The 25219-nt window shown below is 42.4% G+C and overlaps 2 protein-coding genes across 3 annotated transcripts in view; both read left to right on the top strand.

The window, feature by feature from the left end:
* The window catches only part of LOC139577567 (ceramide kinase-like), an 83305-nt gene extending 61686 nt beyond the window's left edge, over positions 1–21619 (top strand). The window contains exon 9 of one of the 2 annotated variants that reach the window (XM_071404670.1): positions 21550–21619. In XM_071404670.1, the coding sequence (XP_071260771.1) occupies positions 21550–21604 (55 nt within the window). In that variant the 3' untranslated portion in view covers positions 21605–21619. Of the gene's footprint in view, positions 1–159; positions 685–21549 lie in introns of those variants that run through there. The other variant, XM_071404672.1, reaches the window with a different exon arrangement.
* Positions 21620–21939: 320 nt separating this feature from the next.
* Positions 21940–24949, top strand: LOC139577568 (ceramide kinase-like). Its single transcript, XM_071404673.1, has 8 exons — positions 21940–21995; positions 22645–22719; positions 23081–23233; positions 23335–23440; positions 23554–23640; positions 23764–23947; positions 24119–24311; positions 24450–24949. Exons 3-6 carry the CDS (start codon positions 23095–23097, stop codon positions 23768–23770), a joined length of 339 nt encoding a protein of 112 aa, XP_071260774.1. The 5' UTR covers positions 21940–21995; positions 22645–22719; positions 23081–23094; the 3' UTR covers positions 23771–23947; positions 24119–24311; positions 24450–24949.
* Positions 24950–25219: the final 270 nt, after the last annotated feature.

Here is a 25219-nt window from a genome sequence, read left to right as displayed (position 1 = left end):
ATGTAGTTCCTGGCACATGTTTCCATCAGATGTTGTAATGTTTCAAACAGTCCAATGCAAACCCATCCATATTTGTATAAAGATGAACGGTTGTTACGGATACAAGTATTGTGTGTATCCTGTGTGTGTTTCTTTTCTCTCCTTCTCCCCTACTCACAGGTGACAATCATCATTCCCCAATCAGTCGCTAATCAGAAGACACCTGCTCCTTTTCTCCTACCCAATCACATTTCCTTTCCCTTGGTTTAAAAACCCTGTCAGTTGTTTTCTCTGGAGCTCGATCTCTTTGTGTAGCAATCTCTCTGTAAATGCCATATTTTTTTAGATCTCTTGTGTGGTTTAGCATCTACATGTCACTTTGTCCGCACCTGTGAGTATTGTTTTTGGGTATGATGTTTGAGTGTTTGTTTGATGGTGGGAAAAGGGGGTAACCAGACAGGTCGCCCATGGGCATACACTACCCGTAGGTAAACTTTGTTAAATACATTTGTTAGAACTGGGCGGACCACCCACTGTATTTTTGGTTAGTTAGTTAGCTGTTGTTGAAATAGGCTAGTCTAGCTTAGGGGTGTTTTTGGATGCTTATTCTTTCTTTCCTTGGGTCCAGCTCAGCCCCTTTTCCTGCCCCCAACCCCCCCACCATTACCGTGTGTTTACTAATAAACCCTGAGTTTGACGGTAGAATTTAGTTGTCTGTGGTTATTTCGTTTTCACCATTACTTTGTCACTATTACACTTTGCGTGAGTTATGTTACGGGTCCCATTACCATCCCCCCTAGACTGTCGGGCCAAAAGGGATTCGTAACAACGGTGAACACTCTGAATCAGAGCTGAGAAGGGCATTCACTCATGATGTCACTCTATGACCACACTATGATGGATAAGGGCCTGCTGTTCTGTTGACATTTTCCTTCTGCTTGCTTGGCTCTTTGACATTTCCATGGAGGGCTAATGCTAGCTAGTCTGATTTGGTGTAGGCAGAAACATGTGTCCTGCAAAGCAGGCCCATGACCTACCAAGGGTTTGAATTTCTCCCGCTCCTCATCCCCCAACCCAACTTTCTTTCTATGGCTGTTTATTAGCGAGTGTGTGTGTGTGCTGTGTCAGTATATTTCAAAGGAGAGAAGATTCAAAATATCAATTTGGAGAAACTGTCAAATGAGAACCTATGGTTTAGGTAGGCCTTGATGAGTACAGTTTGTCTGTGATGACTCAGGCTGGGATTCAATCTGAAATCGCGCCATTTAAAGGCCGCTGCACACCCTACTCAAACAGAACGATGGAGCGCCGTATACGGTCCGTTCTAAAATTTGAGCCAAACAAAAGTACGTAGAGAACAACGCTCGCTACCTGCAGCGTTTACCATGAATGCGATCTCTGCTAACATGGTCACATTACCTTTTAAAAGCTGCCTTGTCTACTGGCATGATCATATTGACTCCTGGCCTTAATGACATAATTTTCATTGACAACAGAGAGGAGTTGACATAATGACCCAGAGCACTGGAGCAAAGGCCCTCCCCACTTCACAATCACTGGCGTCCCTCCCTCCCTTCAGTGTTGTGAATATTTCATGCCTGACCCATATCCAGATAGCTAGGTTAGCCTTTATTTTCGTTGTTTGTCTTGTATGTCTCGAGCTAAAGGGAGTCGGTAAACATCGGTATCTACAGACCTTTTATTCTTAGCTCGGCACAATATCATGTTGGCTTATTCTGTGACTGTATTAGGAACACCTTCCAAATATTGAGTTGCGCCCTCGGAACAGCCTCAAATTATTGGGGCATGGACTCTATAAAGTTGTCATGACGTTGGCCTGGGGGTAGGTTTATGACAGTCATAAATACCTCTTTCCCCCTTTTTCCCTCTCCCTATTATAACTAATGTGACATAAGAAAACCAATGGGTTAACATAGAGATTCTGGGAACATCAGAAGTTGGGGGGAAATGAACTACACTGCTCAAAAAAATAAAGGGAACACTTAAACAACACAATGTAACTCCAAGACAATCACACTTCTGTGAAATCAAACTGTCCACTTAGGAAGCAACACTGATTGACAATAAATTTCACATGCTGTTGTGCAAATGGAATAGACAAAAGGTGGAAATTATAGGCAATTAGCAAGACACCCCCAATAAAGGAGTGGTTCTGCAGGTGGTGACCACAGACCACTTCTCAGCTCCTATGCTTCCTGGCTGATGTTTTGGTCACTTTTGAATGCTGGGGGTGCTTTCACTCTAGTGGTAGCATGAGACGGAGTCTACAACCCACACAAGTGGCTCAGGTAGTGCAGCTCATCCAGGATGGCACATCAATGCGAGCTGTGGCAAGAAGGTTTGCTGTGTCTGTCAGCGTAGTGTCCAGAGCATGGAGGCGCTACCAGGAGACAGGCCAGTACAGCAGGAGACGTGGAGGAGGCCGTAGGAGGGCAACAACCCAGCAGCAGGACCGCTACCTCCGCCTTTGTGCAAGGAGGATTAGGAGGAGCACTGCCAGAGCCCTGCAAAATGACCTCCAGCAGGCCACAAATGTGCATGTGTCTGCTCAAACGGTCAGAAACAGACTCCATGAGGGTGGTATGAGGGCCCGACGTCCACAGGTGGGGGTTGTGCTTACAGCCCAACACCGTGCAGGTCGTTTGGCATTTGCCAGAGAACACCAAGATTGGCAAATTCGCCACTGGCGCCCTGTGCTCTTCACAGATGAAAGCAGGTTCACATGCACATGTGACAGACGTGACAGAGTCTGGAGACGCCGTGGAGAACGTTCTGCTGCCTGCAACATCCTCCAGCATGACCGGTTTGGTGGTGGGTCAGTCATGGTGTGGGGTGGCATTTCTTTGGGGGGCCGCACAGCCCTCCATGTGCTCGCCAGAGGTAGCCTGACTGTCATTAGGTACCGAGATGAGATCCTCAGACCCCTTGTGAGACCATATGCTGGTGCGGTTGGCCCTGGGTTCTTTCTAATGCAAGACAATGCTAGACCTCATGTGGCTGGAGTGTGTCAGCAGTTCCTGCAAGAGGAAGGCATTGAATCTATGGACTGGCCCGCCCGTTCCCCAGACCTGAATCCAATTGAGCACATCTGGGACAACGTGTCTCGTTCCATCCACCAGCGCCACGTTGCACCACAGACTGTCCAGGAGTTGGCGGATGCTTTAGTCCAGGTCTGGGAGGAGATCCCTCAGGAGACCATCCGCCACCTCATCAGGAGCATGCCCAGGCGTTGTAGGGAGGTCATACAGGCACGTGGAGGCCACACACACAACTGAGCCTCATTTTGACTTGTTTTAAGGACATTACATCAAAGTTGTATCAGCCTGTAGTGTGGTTTTCCACTTTAATTTTGAGTGTGACTCCAAATCCAGACCTCCATGGGTTGATAAATTTGATTTCCATTGATAATTTTTGTGTGATTTTTTAGTCAGCACATTCAACTATGTAAAGAAAACAGTTTTTAATAAGAATGTTTCATTCATTCAGATCTAGGATGTGTTATTTTAGTGTTCCCTTTATTTTTTTGAGCAGTGTATATTCTGGTAATCCGACCAACTGAACATATGCGGTGGTACTTAAGGTATATTATGTCAGTTCGGTTGCCCTCTGACACATTCTCATCAATGATAGAATGACAAACTCTACTGTGGAAAGTCTAAACGTCAGAGGTATCGGATTCACATGGAATTGTTGTTTAATTCAAATGTTTGAATATGAAATTATTTGTGAAGAGATTAAATGTAATTTTAGCTTCCAAATGAGAGATTTGGGTTTTCATAAGTTTGGGCTTCTGCTCAACCAGGGGCCCGCCCCTGTGAAGAGACATGGGTTATAAACTTTTCAGACACACCCCTCTCCCTCCACTATATAAGCCATGGACAAAAATATAACTTCCTGTTCCGGGTACATTAGGATGACGATCCGATGTCAGAATGGTTCAGATAATAACTACAGAACAAAGCCAACATCCGCATGGACTTGTTGTAAATGGTATGAACTTTGAACTCGTATTCACTACAGAAGTGATACCTCCTAGCCGTTGAGTTAGCAACAGCTGCTACAAACGCAGGTTAGGAAGGACAGTCAGAGTATCCCGTCTACTCCACAACGACGTTACCACATATCCAGTGACCACCAGAGACATTCTTCAAAGGACAGAGGACTCGGGTTGGCGATACGGTCTTCCATCTACCACCAACCTACTGAAGCGCAGCTCAGAGTAAATATTTATTGCATTTTCCTTTTTCAAATGGGCGGTAATTTAGAATGCATAAGATACTGTATTTACGATAGCACAGCTCACCTATGTTCCAGTCTCCCGCTCTTTCACTAAAATCCCGCCCCTTTTCTTTGTGTAATCTGGTCAGTCATGTCTGTCATGAAAAGAGCAGGTGTTTTGTCTACTCAGTGTTTATCACTAGAAAGATGATTGTTGAAATTAGTAAACCATGACCCAAGGAGTTGATAACATTAGCCAACTAAGTATCTGAGAATCAAGTGTGTTATGTAGCATTTAGGCCTGCGATCAAATATGGTATGACTAACCATTATAATGTCCTCGGCTACAAAGGACCAATGGTGTACATTCAGCAGGCCAATGTTAAGACCTATATCTCTTACAGTGACATTGTTATAGCTGTAAATTGTCAAAACAAAATGAAATTATCCTGTCATACATACAGTGGGGAGAACAAGTATTTGATACACTGCCGATTTTGCAGGTTTTCCTACTTACAAAGCATGTAGAGGTCTGTAATTTTTATCATAGGTACACTTCAACTGTGAGAGACGGATCTAAAACAAACATCCAGAAAATCACATTGTATGATTTTTAAGTAATTAATTTGCATTTTATTGCATGACACAAGTATTTGATACATCAGAAAAGCAGAACTTAATATTTGGTACAGAAATCTTTGTTTGCAATTACAGAGATCATACGTTTCCTGTAGTTCTTGACCAGGTTTGCACACACTGCAGCAGGGATTTTGGCCCACTCCTCCATTCAGACCTTCTCCAGATCCTTCAGGTTTCGGGGCTGTCGCTGGGCAATACGGACTTTCAGCTCCCTCCAAAGATGATCTATTGGGTTCAGGTCTGGAGACTGGCTAGGCCACTCCAGGACCTTGAGATGCTTCTTACGGAGCCACCCCTTAGTTGCCCTGGCTGTGTATTTCGGGTCGTTGTCATGCTGGAAGACCCAGCCATGACCCATCTTCAATGCTCTTACTGAGGGAACGAGGTTGTTGGCCAAGATCTCTCGATACATGGCCCCATCCATCCTCCCCTCAATACGGTGCAGCCGTCCTGTCCCCTTTGCAGAAAACCATCCCCAAAGAATGATGTTTCCACCTCCATGCTTCACGGTTGGGATGGTGTTCTTGGGGTTGTACTCATCCTTCTTCTTCCTCCAAACACGGCGAGTGGAGTTTAGACCAAAAAGCTCTATTTTTGTCTCATCAGACCACATGAACTTCTCCCATTCCTCCTCTGGATCATCCAGATGGTCATTGGCAAACTTCAGACGGGCCTGGACATGCGCTGGCTTGAGCAGGGGGACCTTCCGTGCGCTGCAGGATTTTAATCCATGACGGCGTAGTGTGTTACTAATGGTTTTCTTTGAGACTGTGGTCCCAGCTCTCTTCAGGTCATTGACCAGGTCCTGCCGTGTAGTTCTGGGCTGATCCCTCACCTTCCTCATGATCATTGATGCCCCACGAGGTGAGATCTTGCATGGAGCCCCAGACCGAGGGTGATTGACCGTCATCTTGAACTTCTTCCATTTTCTAATAATTGCGCCAACAGTTGTTGCCTTCTCACCAAGCCGCTTGCCTATTGTCCTGTAGCCCATCCCAGCCTTGTGCAGGTCTACAATTTCAACCCTGATGTCCTTACACAGCTCTCTGGTCTTGGCCATTGTGGAGAGGTTGGAGTCTGTTTGATTGAGTGTGTGGACAGGTGTCTTTTATACAGGTAACAAGTTCAAACAGGTGCAGTTAATACAGGTAATGAGTGGAGAACAGGAGGGCTTCTTAAAGAAAAACTAACAGGCCCGTAAGAGCCGGAATTCTTACTGGTTGGTAGGTGATCAAATACTTATGTCATGCAATAAAATGCTAATTAATTACTTAAAAATCATACAATGTGATTTTCTGGATTTTTGTTTTAGATTCAGTCTCACAGTTGAAGTGTACCTATGATAAAAATTACAGACCTCTACATGCTTTGTAAATAGGAAAACCTGCAAAATCGGCAGTGTATCAAATACTTGTTCTCCCCACTGTATGTGGTGGCTTCCCATGTGGACAATATATCTGTCTAGAGATAAAACGGACTAGTGACCTCCCTGTGTCGTTAGTTCTTTCATCTTGAGGCTGTCAAAGGTCTCTTCATTTATTTCAGAATGGATGGGCTTTGGCGTCGAACCTATTTATTTCAGGAGCTGGAAAAAGTCCATTAAATTCAGAGATATCTGATGTTCCAAGGACAAAAGTCTGGAAAATGAGCAATCACAAGCAGCGTTGTTGAAATAATCATCTCTCCAGATGAAAGGGGAATAGTCTTTGATAAAAACACTTTTTTTCAGGCTTAAATGGTCAATTAGTTTCTACTTATTTCTCATAAGATTATTATTTTCCATTCTCTAGCTAAAAGGGATCAAATTACGCAAGACCTTATCTCAGAGTAGATTGAAAGCGGGCTCCACTGTCTTCAGTGCCAAAATCTGCTGCATCTGAGAGAAACGCACGTTGAACTAAGACTGAGAGGAAGAGGTAAAGTGAGAGGCCCAACTATCCTGAAATCGGTCTCCTTTCCTGCAGGTGGAATTTATATATATATATATTTACATTACATTTACATTTAAGTCATTTAGCAGACGCTCTTATCCAGAGCGACTTACAAATTGGTGCATTCACCTTATGATATCCAGTGGAACAACCACTTTACAATAGTGCATCTAACTCTTTTAAGGGGGGGGGGTTAGAAGGATTACTTTATCTATAATATTTATTTATAATAATAATAATAATTTATAATTTATAATATATATTTTTTTTAAACATTTTGCCCACCAAGCAAGGAGTTTTTGTCTGGAGGTCAATGAGTGTTGAATTTGACCAACAAAGAAATGAATGGCTTATTTGTTACGTGAGGTTTATTTGATTGAATAGAAGTTTCATAATAAGGAGGACACGTGACATCCCTGCAAGCAGGAGCTAGACTGTCTGCTTTAATTGGAGGGTATTTTCATCCATATCGGGTTAACTTTTTGTACATAGTCCCCCCATTTTAGGGGACCAAACGTATTGAGAGCGATTCGCTTGTATTAGAGTAGTCAAGGGTTTAGTATTTGTTTCCATATTGCTAGCACACAATGAAGAGTCATCAAGAGTCACTTTTATTATAAATAAGAATAGAATGTTACTAAACACTTCTACATTAATGTGGATGCTAACATGATTACGGATAGTCCTGAATAAATTGTGAATTATGATGAGTGACAATGTTTGCAACTCAAATATCATACCACCAAAACATGCTAACTTCTCACCATTATAATAATGGGAGATTTTTTGGGGGTGGGGGTTGATATTTATGCCTCTAACTTTCTCATCAATATTCAGGATTATCCATATTCATGGTAGCATTATGAATCATAAAACACGGGACGAGATGTTAAAACTGTCCATTGTGCCAATAGATGGTATGCACTCACATGAGATTTGCCGTGATGTTGACAGAGTGGCATGGGAGGTTTATTTCTTAGACTGGGTTAAGATGTCAATTTTGGGACACATCCTCAGTAGTGTGCCTTCGAATCAGTGGGTGTTTCGGCCTTTAATAAATCTTCTTGTCACTACAGGGGGTGCTGTTTCAACTTCGACATTTTGCGTCTCCAAATTAAACTGCCTCGTACTCAATTCTTGCTCGTACAATATGCATATTATTATTACTATTGGATAGAAAACAATCTCTAGTTTCTAAAACCGTTTGAATTATGTCTGTGGGTGAACCAGAACTCTTTCTACAGCAAAAATCATGACAGGACATGCGAAGGTCAGAAAAATAGTCTCTGTTCTCAGATCAGTTTAAAGCTCTGTGTGTGCCCTATGGATCGAAATGAACTGCACCCGCCTTCCCCTGGATGTCAGTAACCAATGAGAAGTGGAATGGAGTCTCTACGTATTTCTCAGAGTTTATAAAAGGCAATGGAGTGACATGTACGTTCTTTTGGACGCTCGCCAAGGCGCAAGAGAGGACATCAGAATGGCATGTTGAATAGCTCTTGTTATCGGGCTAAGATATATCCGTCTGTGATTTAATTCGATATAGGTGTTAGAAACATCATAACGAAGTTATTTGAAACCGATTTATATCAGTTTATGCGAGTATATTGCTATTTTCTGAATTTTCGTAGTATTGCGTTTGAGGATTTGGACATGTGTGTGCCACGTAGCTAATGTTAGCTGCTAGTTCCGAAGTTGAAGTGGACGTTTTACAACAAAGCAACGATTCTTTTGGACAAAAGGACACCTTGCCCAAGATTCTGATGGAAGCTCGTCCAAAAGTAAGAGCTATTTATGATTTTATTCCGTATTTATGTGGAAAAATGTAAACGCATTTTTCGGCCATTATTGCGGCACTAGTCTGGCTGTAACGCACACTGTATGTCTAGTAACGTTAATTTTAAAAATCTAAATCAGCGGTTGCATTAATAACCAATGCATCTTTCATTAGCTGTCCAACCTGTATTTTTTTTGTCAATCTAATCGATAAATAATCGTATACTTAGGTGCCCTTCCAAGATGGCGCCGGCCAGAATGCATGCCATGTTTTGACTGATTACATAGCATAACCACGATTTGTGATGCTAAATATGCACATTTTCGAACAAACTCTATATGCATTGTGTAATATGATGTTACAGGACTGTCATCTGAAGAATTCTGAGAAGGTTAGTGAAAAAATTAATATATTTTGGTCGTGATAACGTTTTCGCTCTTTTTGCCTTGAATCAATGCTGGGGTGATGTTAGCTCATGTGGTATGCTAATATAACGATATATTGTGTTTTCGCTGTAAAACACTTAGAAAATTTGAAATATTGTCTGGATTCACAAGATGTTGGGCTTTCATTTGCTGTACGCTGTGTATTTTTCAGAAATGTTTTAAGATGAGTAATTAGGTAATACACGTTGCTCTCTGTAGTTATTCTAGTCGCTTTGGGTGAGTTTTGTGATAGTGGCTGCAATGGTAAACTGTGATTTATACCTGAAAAATGCACATTTTTCTAAAAAAACATATGCTATACCATAAATATGTTATCAGACTGTCATCTTATGAAGTTGTTTCTTGGTTAGTGGCTATATATATCTTTATTTAGTCGAATTAGTGATAGCTACTGATGGAGTAAAAAACTGGTGGAGTAAAAAAAGTGGTGTCTTTTGCTAACGTGGTTAGCTAATAGATTTACATATTGTGTCTTCCCTGTAAAACATTTAAAAAATCAGAAATGATGGCTGGATTCACAAGATGTTGGTCTTTCATTTGCTGTATGCTGTGTATTTTTCAGAAATGTTTTAGGATGAGTATTTTGGTAATTGACGTCGGTCTCTGTAATTATTCCGGCTGCTTCCAACGCTATTTCAGATTGCAGCTGCAATGTAGAATTTTGATTTATACCTGAAATATGCACATTTTTCAAAAAAAAAACATATGCTATACCATAAATATGTTATCAGACTGTCATCTTATGAAGTTGTTTCTTGGTTAGTGGCTATATATATCTTTATTTAGTCGAAACTGTGATAGCTGCCCATGCAGGGAAAAAATGGTGGAGAAAAAAAAGTGGTGTCTTTTGCTATCGTGGTTAGCTAATAGATTTACATATTGTGTCTTCCCTGTAAAACATTTTAAAAATCGGAAATGATGGCTGGATTCACAAGATCTGTATCTTTCATCTGGTGTCTTGGACTTGTGATTTAATGATATTTAGATGCTTGTATTTACTTGTGACGCTATGCTAGGCTATGCTAGTCAGCTTTTTTACTGTGGGGGGTGCTCCCGGATCCGGGTTTGGTAGCAGTGAAAGGTTAATCACTAAACACCCTCATCAAAGGTGGCCAGCTAAAGGGTGATCAAGCCTTAGCTTGTGTCCCATGCCCAATTAAGATTTCCCACGGGACTATGCAAGGCAGGGGCGTCCTCTTCCCTGAGCCAGCCCTACAGCTGACCGCATACCTCATATGCCCTCCTCAAGTTGGAGGGATCTGAATTGGGTTCTCAGGTGGGGGGTCATGAAATTATAGCCCAGCAAGGGTCCTCCGGTTGATCCAGATCCACTGGCTGCCTCTTTCAGCTGCTTGAGAAACTGCTCTGACGGTCTTCCGCAGAGCCTGTCCATGGATTCCAAGTTCTTTCAGCAACCTGATGGTGGAAGAAGCCACGAATCGTCTGCATCCCACTTCAACTGGCCAGACTTTTGCATTCCAGCCACGCTGAGTTGTGTCTGCTGCCAACTCTGTGTAACGCAGTTTCTTACGCTCGTAGGCCTCTTCAACAGAGTTTTCCCACGGGACTGTGAGCTCTATGATGTACACAGCCTTTCGTGAAGGGGACCAGAGTACCATGTCTGGCCTAAGGTTGGTAGAAGCAATCTCAGGTGGAAAAATGAGTTGCTGGCCAATATCGACAAGCATCTTCCAGTCCCGGGCCATGCCTAGGTGTCCAGTTTCTGGCTTTGTAGGAGGATGCTTGGGCCTTTTCTGTCCCTCCCGGATGAATGTTGTTGTTTTGACGGGATTGCTTGTTTTTGGAGGTAATGAATTGGTTGCACTCCTCTTGGTCTCAAGTGCTGCAGCCAGGCTCTTGAGGACCTGATTGTGCCTCCAGGTGTAGCGGCCCTGTGAGAGGCTGGTCCTGCAACCTGTCATTATATGCCTGAGAGTCGCTGGAGCTGGGCAGAGGGGGCAGGTCGGGTCCTCGCCATACCATTGATGTAGGTTTTTTGGTGATGGAAGCACATCATAAGCAGCTCTTATGATGAAGCTGATGTTGCTTGCCTCCAGTAATGTCGTGTTTAGAAACATTCTATTCTTATTTACAAAAGTGACTCCAAAATGACACTACATTGTTTACTATTCATTTCTATTGTGCAGAACATCATCTGAAACACAACCAAAACAAACAGCAAATGCATCAAACAAGTTTGTAGTGTGACAAGCTTGATTTAATCACTGCATTCTAGGAATATGGGACCATATTAGTGAATTTATCCCAATACTTCTGGTCCCCTAAAATGGGGCGACAATGTACAAAAAGTATTGTAATTTCGAACAAATCTATCCGATATGGATGAAAATACCCTCAAACTTTAACCTAGTAGTCATTATATCAATTTGAAATCCAAAGTGCTGGGGTACGGAGCCAAAACAACATGTGTCCCTGTCCCAATACTTTTGGAGCTCACTAGAGTGACTAGTTTGAAATGCTTTTGCCAGCTGTATTTGACGGGGTTCCCTTTGCTTGACAATGTTCCTATATCTCCGATCAGATTTAAAGGACATAAAAGTTGGAGAGATTAAAGGAAACCCATTTGCTATGAATCGGGCTAGATTTTGAAGTTCATCTTGACGAGTATGTTTTTGAAGTAATTGCAAAAAGGTTCCTATGTAGTGACAGGACACAACACCTTTGACTCCCATCTAGGCTTACATCAAATACAGTGAGCTGTTTGTGTAGTGGTGACTCCAGGGCTCCTAGTTGTAAAGGAGTGTGGTGTGGTTTCTTGCCCTCAGCCAATGGTGATATTCCCACAGGGAATTTCACACACACATCATAAATGGCTCTGTGTTCACAACCTTGGTAAGTATGTACAAAATGTGTGGTCAAGGAAGAGGTCAAGTATTACGGAGATGTTTGTGTACAATATCTAAAGAAAAGTGCAAGTAAGGACATTCTCTGCTGTAGCAGCTGCGTGTTTCACGTTTATGTGAAAATGGGGGAACTTTTGTGAACAGACGGTTCTCTAACCGAATTGGTTTGACCTGGTTTGTAAAAGGGATGGCACCTCTTGGGACATTGTGAAGGGTGAGGAGATTAGGGCTGGGTGATATCAAATTAAGTTGATTATGCGTCTCATATATACTCAGCAAAGAAATGTCCTCTTGCTGTCAACTGCGTTTGTTTTCAGCAAACGTAACATGTAAATATTGGTATGATTATAACAAGATTCAACAACTGAGACAAACTGAACAAGTTCCACAGACATGTGACTAACAGAAATGGAATAATGTGTACCTGAACAAAGGGGGGGTCAAAAGTAACAGTCAGTATCTGGTGTGGCCACCAGTTGCATTAAGTACAGCAGTGCATCTCCTCCTCATGGACTGCACCAGATTTGACAGTTCTTGCTGTGAGATGTTACCCCACTCTTCAACCAAGGCACAAGTTCCTGGACATTTCTGGGGGGAATGGCCCTAGTCCTCACCCTCCGATCCAACAGGTCCCAGACTTTCTCAATGGGATTGAGATCCGGGCTCTTCGCTGGCCATGGAAGAACACTGACATTCCTCTCTTGCAGGAAATCACTCGCAGAATGGCTGGTGGCATTGACATGCTGGAAGGTCATGTCAGGATGAGACTGCAGGAAGGGTACCACATGAGGGAGGAGGATGTCTTGCCTGTAGTGCACAGTGTTGTGATTGCCTGTAATGACAACAAGCTCAGTCCGATGCTGCTGTGACACACCGCCTCAGACCATGACGGACCCTCCACCTTCAAATCGATCCCGCTCCAGAGTACAGGCCTCGGTGTAACACTCATTCCTTCGACAATAAACGCAAATCCGACCATCACCCCTGGGGAGACAAAACGGCGACTCGTCAGTGAAGAGCACTTTTTGCCAGTCCTGCCTGGTCCAGTGACGGTGGGTTTGTGCCCATAGGCGATGTTGTTGCCAGTGATGTCTGGTAAGGACCTGCCTTAAAACAGGCCTACAAGCCCTCAGTCCAGCCTCTCTCAGCCTTTTGCGGACTGTCTGAGCACTGATGGAGGGATTGTGCAATCCTGGTGTAACTCGGGCAGTTGTTGCCATCCTGTACCTGTCCCGCAGGTGTTATGTTCGGATGTATTGATCCAGCTGTTACACCTGGGCTGCAACTGCGAGGACGATCAGCTGTCCATCCTGTCTCCCTGTAGAGCTGTCTTAGGCGTCTCACAGTACGGACATTGCAATTTGTTGCCCTGGCCACATCTGCAGTCCTCATGCCTCCTTGCAGCATGCCTAAGGCACGTTCACACAGATGAGCAGGGACCCTGGGCATCTTTCTTTAGGTGTTATTCAGAGTCAGTTAAGGACTCTTTAGTGTCCTAAGTTTTCATAACTGTGACCTTAATTGCCTACCGTCTGTAAGCTGTTAGTGTCTTAACAACCATTCCACAGGTGCATGTTCATAACATAATTTATGTTTCATTTAACAAGCATGGGAAACAGTGTTTAACCCTTTACAATGAAGATCAGTGGAGTTATTTAGATTTTTATGAATTCTCTTTGAAAGACAGGGTCCTGAAAAAGGTATGTTTCTTTTTTTTTGCTGAGTATTATATACAGTTGAAATCAGAAGTTTACATACCTTAGCCAAATACATTTAAACTCAGTTTTTCACAATTCATGAAATTTTATCCTAGTAAAAATTCCCTGTTTTAGGTCAGTTAGGATCAACACTTTATTTTAAGAATGTGAAATGTCAGAATAATAATAGAATAATTTATTTCAGCTTTTATTTCTTTCATCATATTCCCAGTGGGTCAGAAGTTTACATACATACAGTACATACACTCAATTAGTATTTGGTAGCATTGCCTTTAAATTGTTTAACCTGTCTGCGAAACCCCGTTCCGCTAGCTGATCCCCTCGCCAACAGCCAATGAAATTGCAGGGCGCCAAATACAAATCAACAGAAATCTCATAAATCATATTTCTCAAACATACAACTATTAGGCACCATTTTAAAGATACAATTCTCGTTAATCCAGCCACAGTGTCTGATTTCAAAAATGCTTTACAGCTCCACAAACGATTATGTTAGGTCACCACCAAGTCACAGAAATACCCAGCCGTTTTTCCAGCCAAAGAGAGGAGGCACAAAAAGCACAAATAGAGAGAAAATTAATCACTAACCTTTGATTATCTTCATCAGATGACTTCATGTTACACAATAGATGTATGTTTTGTTCGATAAAGTGCATCTTTATATCCAAAAATCTCATTTTACATTGGCGTGTTATGTTAACCTGTTATGGCTGCAGCCCGACGTCAGCCCGACGCCGGTACACCTATGACAACATCCAGCTCAAGTGCAGGGCGCGAAATTCAAAATCTATTTTTTTTTAATATTTAACTTTCACACATTAACAAGTCCAATACAGCATTTGAAAGATAAACATCTTGTCAATCCAGCCAACTTGTCCGATTTTTTTAATGTTTTACAGAGAAAACACCACATATATTTATGTTAGCTCACCACCAAATAAAAAAGGAGGACAGACATTTTTCACAGCACAAGTAGGATGCAAGGAGCATGCACAAGCCAACCTAACTAACCTTAAACTATATTGAAATAACATACTTTAGGATGATATTGTGACATGTATCAAATAAAATCGAAGCCAGAGATCATATTCACCTTTACAGAGTGTTTTCCAGGAGCCGAGTCCAGGTCCTACTTCGCGCCCAGAAAGAAAAATAAACTGCGCAACACTCACTCCAAGAGGTTGTGTTCAATCCCAGGACGAGATAATCAAGTGATTTCTTCTCTCACTTACGCATGACACCCAGAGGAAGGCGTATGACGTGTTTCTACAGTCCTAAGTGACATGCCCTTTTATAGACAAGGGCTTGAAGAGCGACATCGATTTTGGAAATCTCACTTCCGGATAGGAAATGGGCTGTAAAAATAGTTCTGTTCCACTTACAGAAATAATTAAAACGGTTTTAGAAACTAGAGACTGTTTTCTATCCAATAGTAATAATAATATGCATATTGTAAGAGCAAAAATTGATTAAGAGGCCGTTTGAAAATGTGCACATATTTTCCAGTTTTTCAATACGCCCCCTGCAGCCATAACAAGTTAAGTAATGTTTTGCTTCCAAAACATCCGGTGATTTTGCAGAGCCACATCAATTCACAGAAATACTCATTATAAATGTTGATAAATTCAAGTGTTATGCATGGAACTTTAGATAAACTTCTCCTTAATGCAACCGCTGTGTCAGATTTCAAAAAAACTTTACGGTAAAAGCATACCATACAATAATCTGAGTACGGAGCTCAGAGCCCAAACCAGCCAAAATAAATATCCGCCATGTTGCAATGTCAACATTAGTCAGAAATAGCATTATAAATATTAACTTACCTTTGATGATCTTCATCAGAATGCACTCCCAGGAATCCCAGTTCAACAATAAATGTTTGATTTGTTCGATAAAGTTCATTTATGTCCATATACAGTGGGGAGAACAAGTATTTGATACACTGCCGATTTTGCAGGTTTTCCTACTTACAAAGCATGTAGAGGTCTGTAATTTTTTTCATAGGTACACTTCAAAATATTAAGGAGCCACTCCTTAGTTGCCCTGGCTGTGTGTTGTCATGCTGGAAGACCCAGCCACGACCCATCTTCAATGCTATTACTGAGGGAAGGGGGTTGCTGGCCAAGATCTCGCGATACATGGCCCCATCCATCCTCCCCTCAATACGGTGCAGTCGTCCTGTCCCCTTTGCAGAAAAGCATCCCCAAAGAATGATGTTTCCACCTCCATGCTTCACGGTTGGAATGTTGTTCTTGGGGTTGTACTCATCCTTCTTCTTCCTCCAAACACGGCAAGTGGAGTTTAGACCAAAAAGCTCTATTTTTGTCTCAACAGACTAGAAGACCTTCTCCCATTCCTCCTCTGGATCATCCAGATGGTCATTGGCAAACTTCAGACGGGCCTGGACATGCGCTGGCTTGTGCAGGGGGACCTTGCGTGCGTTGCAGGATTTTAATCCATGATGGCGTAGTGTGTTACTAATGGTTTTCTTTGAGACTGTGGTCCCAGCTCTCTTCAGGTCATTGACCAGGTCCTGCCGTGTAGTTCTGGGCTGATCCCTCACCTTCCTCATGATCATTGATGCCACACGAGGTGAGATCTTGCATGGAGCCCCAGACCGAGGGTGATTGACCGTCATCTTGAACTTCTTCCATTTTCTAATAATTGCGGCAACAGTTGTTGCCTTATCAACAAGCTGCTTGCCTATTGTCCTGTAGCCCCTCCCAGCCTTGTGCAGGGCTACAATTTTATTCCTGATGTCCTTACACAGCTCTTTGGTCTTGGCCATTGTGGAGAGGTTGGAGTCTGTTTGATTGAGTGTGTGGACAGGTGTCTTTTTATACAGGTAACGAGTTCAAACAGATGCAGTTAATACAGGTAATGAGTGGAGAACAGGAGGGCTTCTTAAAGAAAAACTAACAGGTCTGTGAGAGCCGGAATTCTTACTGGTTGGTAGGTGATCAAATACTTATGTCATGCAATAAAATACAAATGAATTACTTGCGCAATGTGATACAATGTGATTTTCTGGATTTTTGTTTTAGATTCCGTCTCTCACAGTTGAAGTGTACTTATGATAAAAATTACAGACCTCTACATGCTTTGTAAGTAGGAAAACCTGCAAAATCGGCAGTGTATAAAATACTTGTTCTCCCCACTGTACCTCCTTTTGTTAGGGCGTTTGGTAAACAAATTGAAACGCGTGTGCATCTTCCAGCGGAAAGGTCGGACGAAAATTCCAAAAAGTTATATTACTGGTCGTAGAAACATATCAAACTATGTATAGAATCAATCTATAGGATGTTTTTATCATAAGTCTTCAATAATGTTCCAACCGGAGAATTCCATTGTCTGTAGAAAAGCAATGGAACGAGAGCTACCTCTCGTGAATGCGCGTGACTGAGCTCGTGACTGCTGGCAGACCTCTGACTCATTCCCCTCTCATTCAGCCCCCCTTCATAGTAGAAGCATCAAACAACGTTCTACAGACAGTTGACATCTAGTGGAAGCCTTAGGAAGTGCAACATAACAAATATCCCACTGTATTTTCAATAGGGGCTGAGTTTAAAAACTACAAACCTCAGATTTCCCACTTCCTGTTTGGATTTTTCTCAGGTTTTTGCCTGCCATATGAGTTCTGTTATACACAGACATCGTTCAAACAGTTTTAGAAACTTCAGTGTTTTTTCTATCCAATACTAATAATAATATGCATATGTTAGCATCTCGGACTGCGTAGGAGGAAGTTTACTCTGGGCACACTTTTCATCCAAAAGTGAAAATGCTGCCCCCTAGCCCAAACAGGTTAACTTTGGTAAAATTTTGGGATGATTCCCACAATAAGTTGGGTGAATTTTGGCCCATTCCTCCTGACAGCTGGTGTACCTGAGTCAGGATTGTAGGCCTCCTTGCTCGCACATCTTTTCAGTTCTGCCCACAAATTTTGTATAGGATTGAGGGCAGGGCTTTGATGGCCACTCCAATACCTTGACTTTGTTGTCCTTAAGCCATTTTGCCACAACTTTGGAAGTATGCTTGGGGTCATTGTCCATTTGAACAGCCCCTTTGTGACCAAGCTTTAATTTCCTGACTGATGTCTTGAGATGTTGCTCCAATATATCCACATAATTTTCCTACCTCATGATGCTATCTATTTTGTGAATTGCACCAGTCCCTCCTGCAGCAAAGCACCCCCACAACATGACACTGCCACCCCAGTGTTTCACGGTTGGGATGGTGTTCTTCGGCTTGCAAGCCTCCCCCTTTTTCCTCCAAACATAACTATGGTTATTACGTTCAAACAGTTCTATGTTTGTTTCATCAGACCAGAGGACATTTCTCCAAAAAGTAACACTTTTGTCCCGTGTGCAGTGGCTTCTTCCTTGCTGTGCGGCCTTTCAGGTTCGTTGATATAGGACTAGTTTTACTGTGGATATAGATACTTTTGTACCTGTTTCCTCCAGCATCTTCACAAGGTCCTTTGCTGTTCTGGAATTGATTTGCTCTTTTCGCACCAAAGTACATTCATCTCTAGGAGACAACGCGTCTCCTTCCTGAGCGGTATGACGGATGCGTGGTCCTATGGTGTTTGTACAGATGAACGTGGTACCTTCAGGCGTTTGGAAATTGCTCCCAAGGATGAACCAGACTTGTGGAGGTCTAACATTTTTTTCCTGGGGTCTTGGCTGATTTCATTTTCCCATGATGTCAAGCAAAGAGGCACAGAGTTTGAAGGTAGGCCTTGAAATACATCCACAGGTACACCTCCAATTGACTCAAATGATGTCAATTAGCCTATCAGAAACTTTTAAAGCCATGACACAATTTTCAGGATTTTTTTTCAAGCTGTTTAAATGCAGTCAACTTAGTGTATGTAAACTTCTGACCCACTGGAATTGTGATACAGGGAGTTATAAATTAAATAATCGGTCTGTCAACAATTGTTGGAAAATCTGTGTGTGTATGTACAGTGGGGAAAACAAGTATTTGATACACTGATTATTTTGCAGGTTTTCCTACTTACAAAGCATGTAGAGGTCTGTAATTTTTAACATCAACTGTGAGAGACGGAATCTAATACAAAAATCCTGAAAATCACATTGTATGATTTTTAAGTAATTCATTTGCATTTATTTTATATAAGCCAATAAACACTAAACAGAACAGCAAAGGACAAGGCATATTGACATTTAAGGAGAGGCATGCTTAATCGAGTGATCATAAGGGTCCAGTGAGTAGAGGTTGGTTGGGGTCACGGCGATTCAGACTGCTGGCCGGGTAGCTGGCTATCGGTAGCAAGCTAGTGTAGCAGTGTGATGTTGTACCCCTAGATTATGCACCAAGTTGCACACAAGGACCAATTCAAATAGGCCAGGTCAAGAGGGGATGTTAATAATTTGATAATAATAATAATAATTCAGTTTATTTTATTTATTTAATTACAGCTGCATAGCTAATGTTTTTATTTGGTGTACAAACACTTTTTCATATCAATATTGTACATGCATGTGATTGTAAAAGTTTTGTATATTTTGGTTTGGCCCATCGCGGGTTATCTGTATTTCCCTACCCCTTTATTGTTCTCTTTTGCCTGACCTTCGGCTAGCAAGGTATGTTGTCTTTGGCTCCGAAATTGTTTAATATAAAACCGTCATAATGTTACACAATGTACTGTTTTGCAACCATAAGTTTGTTACAATGTGCATAATATAAAGATTTATGTTAACAAGTTTCACAAAGCTCGCTAACTAGGGTATCTATTGTAACTTGTGAGTACTTGGGACAGTGTTTGAGTGAGTGTCCATGTGCTCGCGCAGGTGCCTGAGAGCTGTGACTGCCCCAAGGGTTAACATTAATATGTGTTGTCTCTTCGTGTGCAGGTATGTCTAATTTTGTCCGAATTATGTTCTGTATAATTTTACTTGTATTGTATGGTGTGCTGTTGTGCATCGAATGTGTACACGCAGCACCTGTTATTTCCTTTTGGTGCTCTTTTGCCTTCCTCAGATGACAGTCCTATAACATGTTACACAATAAATCTATGTTTTGTTCGAAAAATTTGCATATTTGAGCTATAAATCAGTTTTACATTACTGCTACCATCATAGCTACAGTCAGAAATAGCACGGGAGTAGCCAGAGTAAATACAGACACCAACGTCAACTACCTAATTACTCATCATAAAACATTTCAGAAAAATATATGGTGTATAGCAAATGAAAGACAAAGATCTTGTGAATACAGCCAATATTTCCGATTTTTAAGTGTTTTACAGCGAAAACACAATATAGCGTTATATTAGCTTACTGCAATAGCTAACACACAACAGCATTGATTCCAGGTAATCGGTAGCGATAGCACAGTTCGACAGATATATGAAATAGCATCCCAAATTGGGTCCTACCTTTGTTGATCTTCCATCAGAATGTTGTACAAGGGGTCCTTTGTCCAGAACCGTCTTTGTTTGGATCCAGAACGAACTCTTTCCCTCTTGAATTAGCAAGCACACTGGCCATGCGGCGCTAACCTCTCCTTCGTGAACAAATTCATACAACGCATCACGCCTAAAGTCCCAAATAAATGTCAATAATATAATAAAACTATATTGAAAAAACATACTTTAGGATGATATTGTGACATGTATCAAATAAAATCTAAGCCGGAGGTTGTATTCGCCCATAACGACGGCTTTCCAGAAGGCGATTCCAGGTCCTACTTCGCGCTTTCGAAAAAAAAAAAAATTGGCGGACCTCTCAATCCAAGATGATGTATTCAATCTCTGAACAAGATAATCAACTCATTTCTGCTCTCACTTCCGCTTGACACCCAGGGGAAGGTGTATGACGTGTATCTATAGTCCTAAGTGACATGCCCATTTATAGACAAGCTATTGAACAGAGACCTCGCTTTCGGAAATCTCACTTCCGGATAGGAAATGGGCTGCAGGAGTTCTGTTTCACTTAGAGAAATAATTCAAACGGTTTTAGAAACTAGAGAGTGTTTTCTATCCAATAGTAATAATAATATGCATATTGTACGAGCAAGAATTGAGTACGAGGCCGTTTGAAATGGGCACCTCTTTCCAGGTTACTCAATACTGCCCCTTCAGCCATAACAGGTTAACATAATGTGTGTTGTCTCTTCGTGTGCAGGGCAAATAAAAAAAAATCAACTAGCAGACCGTCAGTTGTGGCAGCGTCCCAATTAAAAGTACACAACGCAGAATGAACCACGCTACACTAGCATAGGATGGAGGTCTGTTTTTTGCCGCCTCGTGCGTTTCCGTCGGTAGATTAGTGGGGTTCTGTGTGGTAGAGGGGATCAATCCAATTGGCAAAATCGATATAGTTATAGTGACCCAAGAAAAATTGTCCGATTGTCTTATCGGCTGCTATCTGACATCCTAGTTACTCATTGGAAAGGATGATGGTCGATGAATACTGGATTCCTTTACATCCCGTTTACTTCTCAGACTAGCGAAAGACTGTGGACATTTGTCAGTCATATATTTTGACGAATTGCATTTAACTATACAGCTGCTTGGGTTTATATCAAAATATTGATACAGTATTTGAACAATTGTGTAAAAAAATATATATAAAAAAATAAGGTGGGTGTGAAAATGTTTGCACATAAAATCAAACTATTCCTTTGGCTACAAATTGTTTCAATGTCTAACAATTAGAGAAGAGCAGAAGTCCTGAAGTAGACATTTTCTATCTCAGACTTCTTTATGGAAAATGCTTAGTCGATATATTGCGAGTGAATGATTACTCCTTAAGTCCAAAATATCGATTTATGCAACAAATTAGGAAAACATCATGCGATATAAGTTAATCAATTGTAAACCTGTTCAAGTTGACATTTCAAGTGTATCCCAACTACAGGAAGCACTTGAAAGACAAACGTGAAGCATGCTGAGACGTCTAACTCTTTCCTGGTCATTTGTTGTCATAGTTACAGAGCATGCCAATCATGCCAGGGACCACCTGAAGACAAGAGGCGGAGTTAAAGAAATATGATGAGTGAGTCGAGGATGGAGATGTTCTCAATGTCATTGTCGCTATAGTAATCAAAGGTCTGTTTTAAAGACCTCTTTGTAGTCTGGTTTTCAGCTCAACCGTCACTAAATCATATTCAACCAATCACAGTTGAACTAAAAACACCCCTGGTCAAGTATATTAATCTCAAACGACAAACAAAAAGATCAGTTTTGTTGTTCTGACCTCTGTGTTACATGACCTTTGACCTCTATGCAGAGTAGTGTGTGTGGGCGGGGACAGCATGTTCAGCGAGATAGTTCACGGCCTGGTCTCTCGAACACAGGGATAATGGAGTAAACCAGAACAGCCCGGAGGAGAAGCTGGTACCCTGTAGTCTCCACATCAGCATTATACCCGCAGGTTAGTCAAGACCCCACGCAGACATTCACAAGCACATGCATGTACACATTCTATACATGCCATCTGCAAGCATTCTCCTCTCTTGGTGTCTTGACAATATAGAATCTTATTTATATGTAATATTTTGGATTTAATGTAACAATGTTCTTGTCTATAGCTATTCTGTACTCTGTCGTATATTTTGTTTTTATGTGGAAGAGTAGCTCCTGCATGTGCAACAGCTAATGGGATCCTAATAAAGTGAAAAGAACACACACCACTATGTTTACATAGCAATGATCACATCAATAGCTCAGTTTATGACATGACTGCGTATGTTTACAAACTAATGTCAACCATGAGGTCCATTTCATGTACACTACACTGTCTGTGTTGATTTCCGCATTCCATTTTTCCATCTTACACACACACACCCACACACACACACACACACACCCTGGCCGTGATCCCAGTCTCCATGGGTGTTGGGATATGCAGTAAAAAACATTTCCAATACATGCATATTAGTACACACTTGTACATGTATGAGAGAGGACAGTTTTAAGCACCCACCAAATTATTATTATTACACACACACACTGCTAGCTTTTGTCTGTGTAGGCAGGAACATAATGTATCATTGTCTTGTCTTGTTTTGTGTGGTATCCAGGTTCAACGGACTGCATCTGCTATGCCACTGCCGGCATCAATGGCCCTGTGACCTCAGCTTTACATGTCATAGTGGGTGGGTGCAGTTATCTATCTATATATTAACAGCACTTCCAATTAAATTGCCTTTAAAAATAGTGTAACTGACATTTTTATACAGCACAGACTAGTAGCATAAGCATTCTTTATCACTGTTCCAGGTCATTCCTGGAGATTCATTGTGAATAGAAAAGTCTCGTGTTTGTCACTTCTATGTTATCGCTATGGCACACTCAGCTGACCAACAAGTGACAGCCGTGACCTACTTATTCAAAGCTTTTGAGATAAGAGGAAACTGCTGGAGGTCAGTGTGGGTTAAGAGACTGTACCCCACACACACAGTATCTGTGGAGGATCACTCATACTAGACTTGTGGGGGGGGGGGCGTGTCTTCACAGGAGACTCCCAGCCAATGGACGTGTGCTCGGTCCATCACAACAACACATTCTTGAGGTATTCCATCTCCCTGCTTGTATACGGTTTCTACGGCGACGTGCTGGCAGACAGCGAGAGGAAACGCTGGATGGGACCAGCCAGATACGACTTTTCAGGTGGGTCAGAGGAGTAGCTTTAGCTGTTTTAGGAAATACAACCATTGGTACTGTTGCGGTAGTCTGTTGCTAGTGATATGGCATGATGTCGTTTTGTGCAGGTTTTAAGACGTTTCTGACACATCACCACTATGAAGGGGCTGTGTCTTTTCTACCAGCAACTGACATACCGGGAACACCGCGAGACAAGACCAGGTGTAGAGCTGGGTATGTAATACTGTACACGTACAACCTGTTGTGTAGTTTAGTATTACATGTTTGTCTAGATGGTGCAAAGCAGATTGCTCACTTGGCTAGCCAACTCCATTCCTGCTTTCCAGATGCTTCATATGCCAGCAAAAACGGGCAGCTGTATTCAGGGGATTCCCCAGAGGAATCCAAGACTGCTCCAGATGTCTCAGACAGAGGTAGGTACAGTATCTCTGCCTGAACGCACATATGGTCTCAACTCCACACGCCATGGGTCTCTACTGAAACCTGCTCAATGTTTTCACCACAAAGCCCCAACCTCTGGTTCTGCTCTATCCCAGAATATGAAGTGGGGTGGGGGGTGGTCAGAGGGAAGTTCCTGGCCATCAACGCAGCCAGTATGAGCTGTGCCTGTCCCCCGCCGCCCACGTCGCTGACGGCACCACCGACCTCATCCTCGTACGCAAGTGCTCCCGATTCAACTTCCTTCGCCACCTGCTACGCCATACCAGCAAAGACGACCAGGTAACCACACTGGATGGGGCTACTGCAATGATTTCTTGATTTCTGTGGGTACTCCAACCCAGGTCCATAGCAGTGGTTGCATGAGATGGTTAACTCGCCACTTTCCTGTATCAGGGATTTCACTTTCTCACTTCTGTTCCTCCCCCCTTCAATTTGACATGACCTTTGTAGAGGTGCACCGTGTGCGGCGCTTCCGCTTCACGCCGCGCCACTGCCAAAACGACTCGGAGCTGGACCTGAGGGAGAACGGCAAGCAGCTCTTCAGCCAGATCTGCCGGGACCACCCGGCCTGCAGCTGCAGCCCTGCCTATAGCAGCTGGAACTGTGACGGCGAGATCCTCCCCCACGCTGCCATTGAAGTCGGGTACGCACCCCTCTACATGGAAATATAACACACTTCTAAAAGTTTATTTCCTGCACTGTGCTGTCTTCAACATTTGAATTGAATTCCTGCCTTTCTTTTTTTCCCTGACAATGTTTTCTTTGTCTTCTGCCCTGCCAGAGTTCACTGCCAGTTGATCAAGCTGTTTGCGCGAGGGATCGAAGAGCAGCCTTTGTTTGAGGACCTCGCCAACCCCCCGTGTGCACTCTAGGTCCCCTCGCCCCTCCGCTGCCCTACCCTATCAGTCACTGGAACAGTCCTACAGCGTTTCAAAGGCTCCCACTGCTGTCACTTAGCCCTGTGCACTACCTTTCTCTAATGTACTTTCTGGGGCCATTTTGGAGGTCACAAGTTCACAGGTCAAAGAGTGCTGGTGCATTATCCACTATAGTGAAGAAGAAATCATGAAAATCTTAAATGAATGTACCCCCTTCCTGCTATCCTTTTGCAATAAAGAGATGTTAACCAACACTTAACGTGCTGTTCAACATTTGTAGAACTTCCGTTTGTACGTGTTGGAATGTATGCTGCTCCAAATGATGAAGAATTGTTACAAAGCTTTGTTTGTTTATTTATCCATTTGGAGAAACCCAATATTAAAGGATGTTTGAATGTTTCTAGCTGCTTGACTTGTTTGATGTTATTTCCCTGCACCTAAAAAGCATGAATTTGAATACATTTGTGTGGATGATAGGATATTGGATGAACCAGAGCACACTATGGGTGCCAGATGCCAGCTAGCCTGTCACCTTAATGTGGTCATTTAATATGTCCTATATAGCGTCACACTGAAAACTCAATGTACCGTAGCGTATCAACAGTTTATGCCCTGAAACATGTGACTTGGTAGCATTAAAATAGACGCAGCAGGCTCATTTTTACCAGGCTAT

Source organism: Salvelinus alpinus, chromosome 6 (genome assembly GCF_045679555.1).
Source record: "Salvelinus alpinus chromosome 6, SLU_Salpinus.1, whole genome shotgun sequence".
Lineage (NCBI taxonomy): Eukaryota > Metazoa > Chordata > Actinopteri > Salmoniformes > Salmonidae > Salvelinus > Salvelinus alpinus.
Note: the sequence above shows the minus strand (reverse complement) of the source record. Positions and strands in the feature narration are given on the sequence as shown.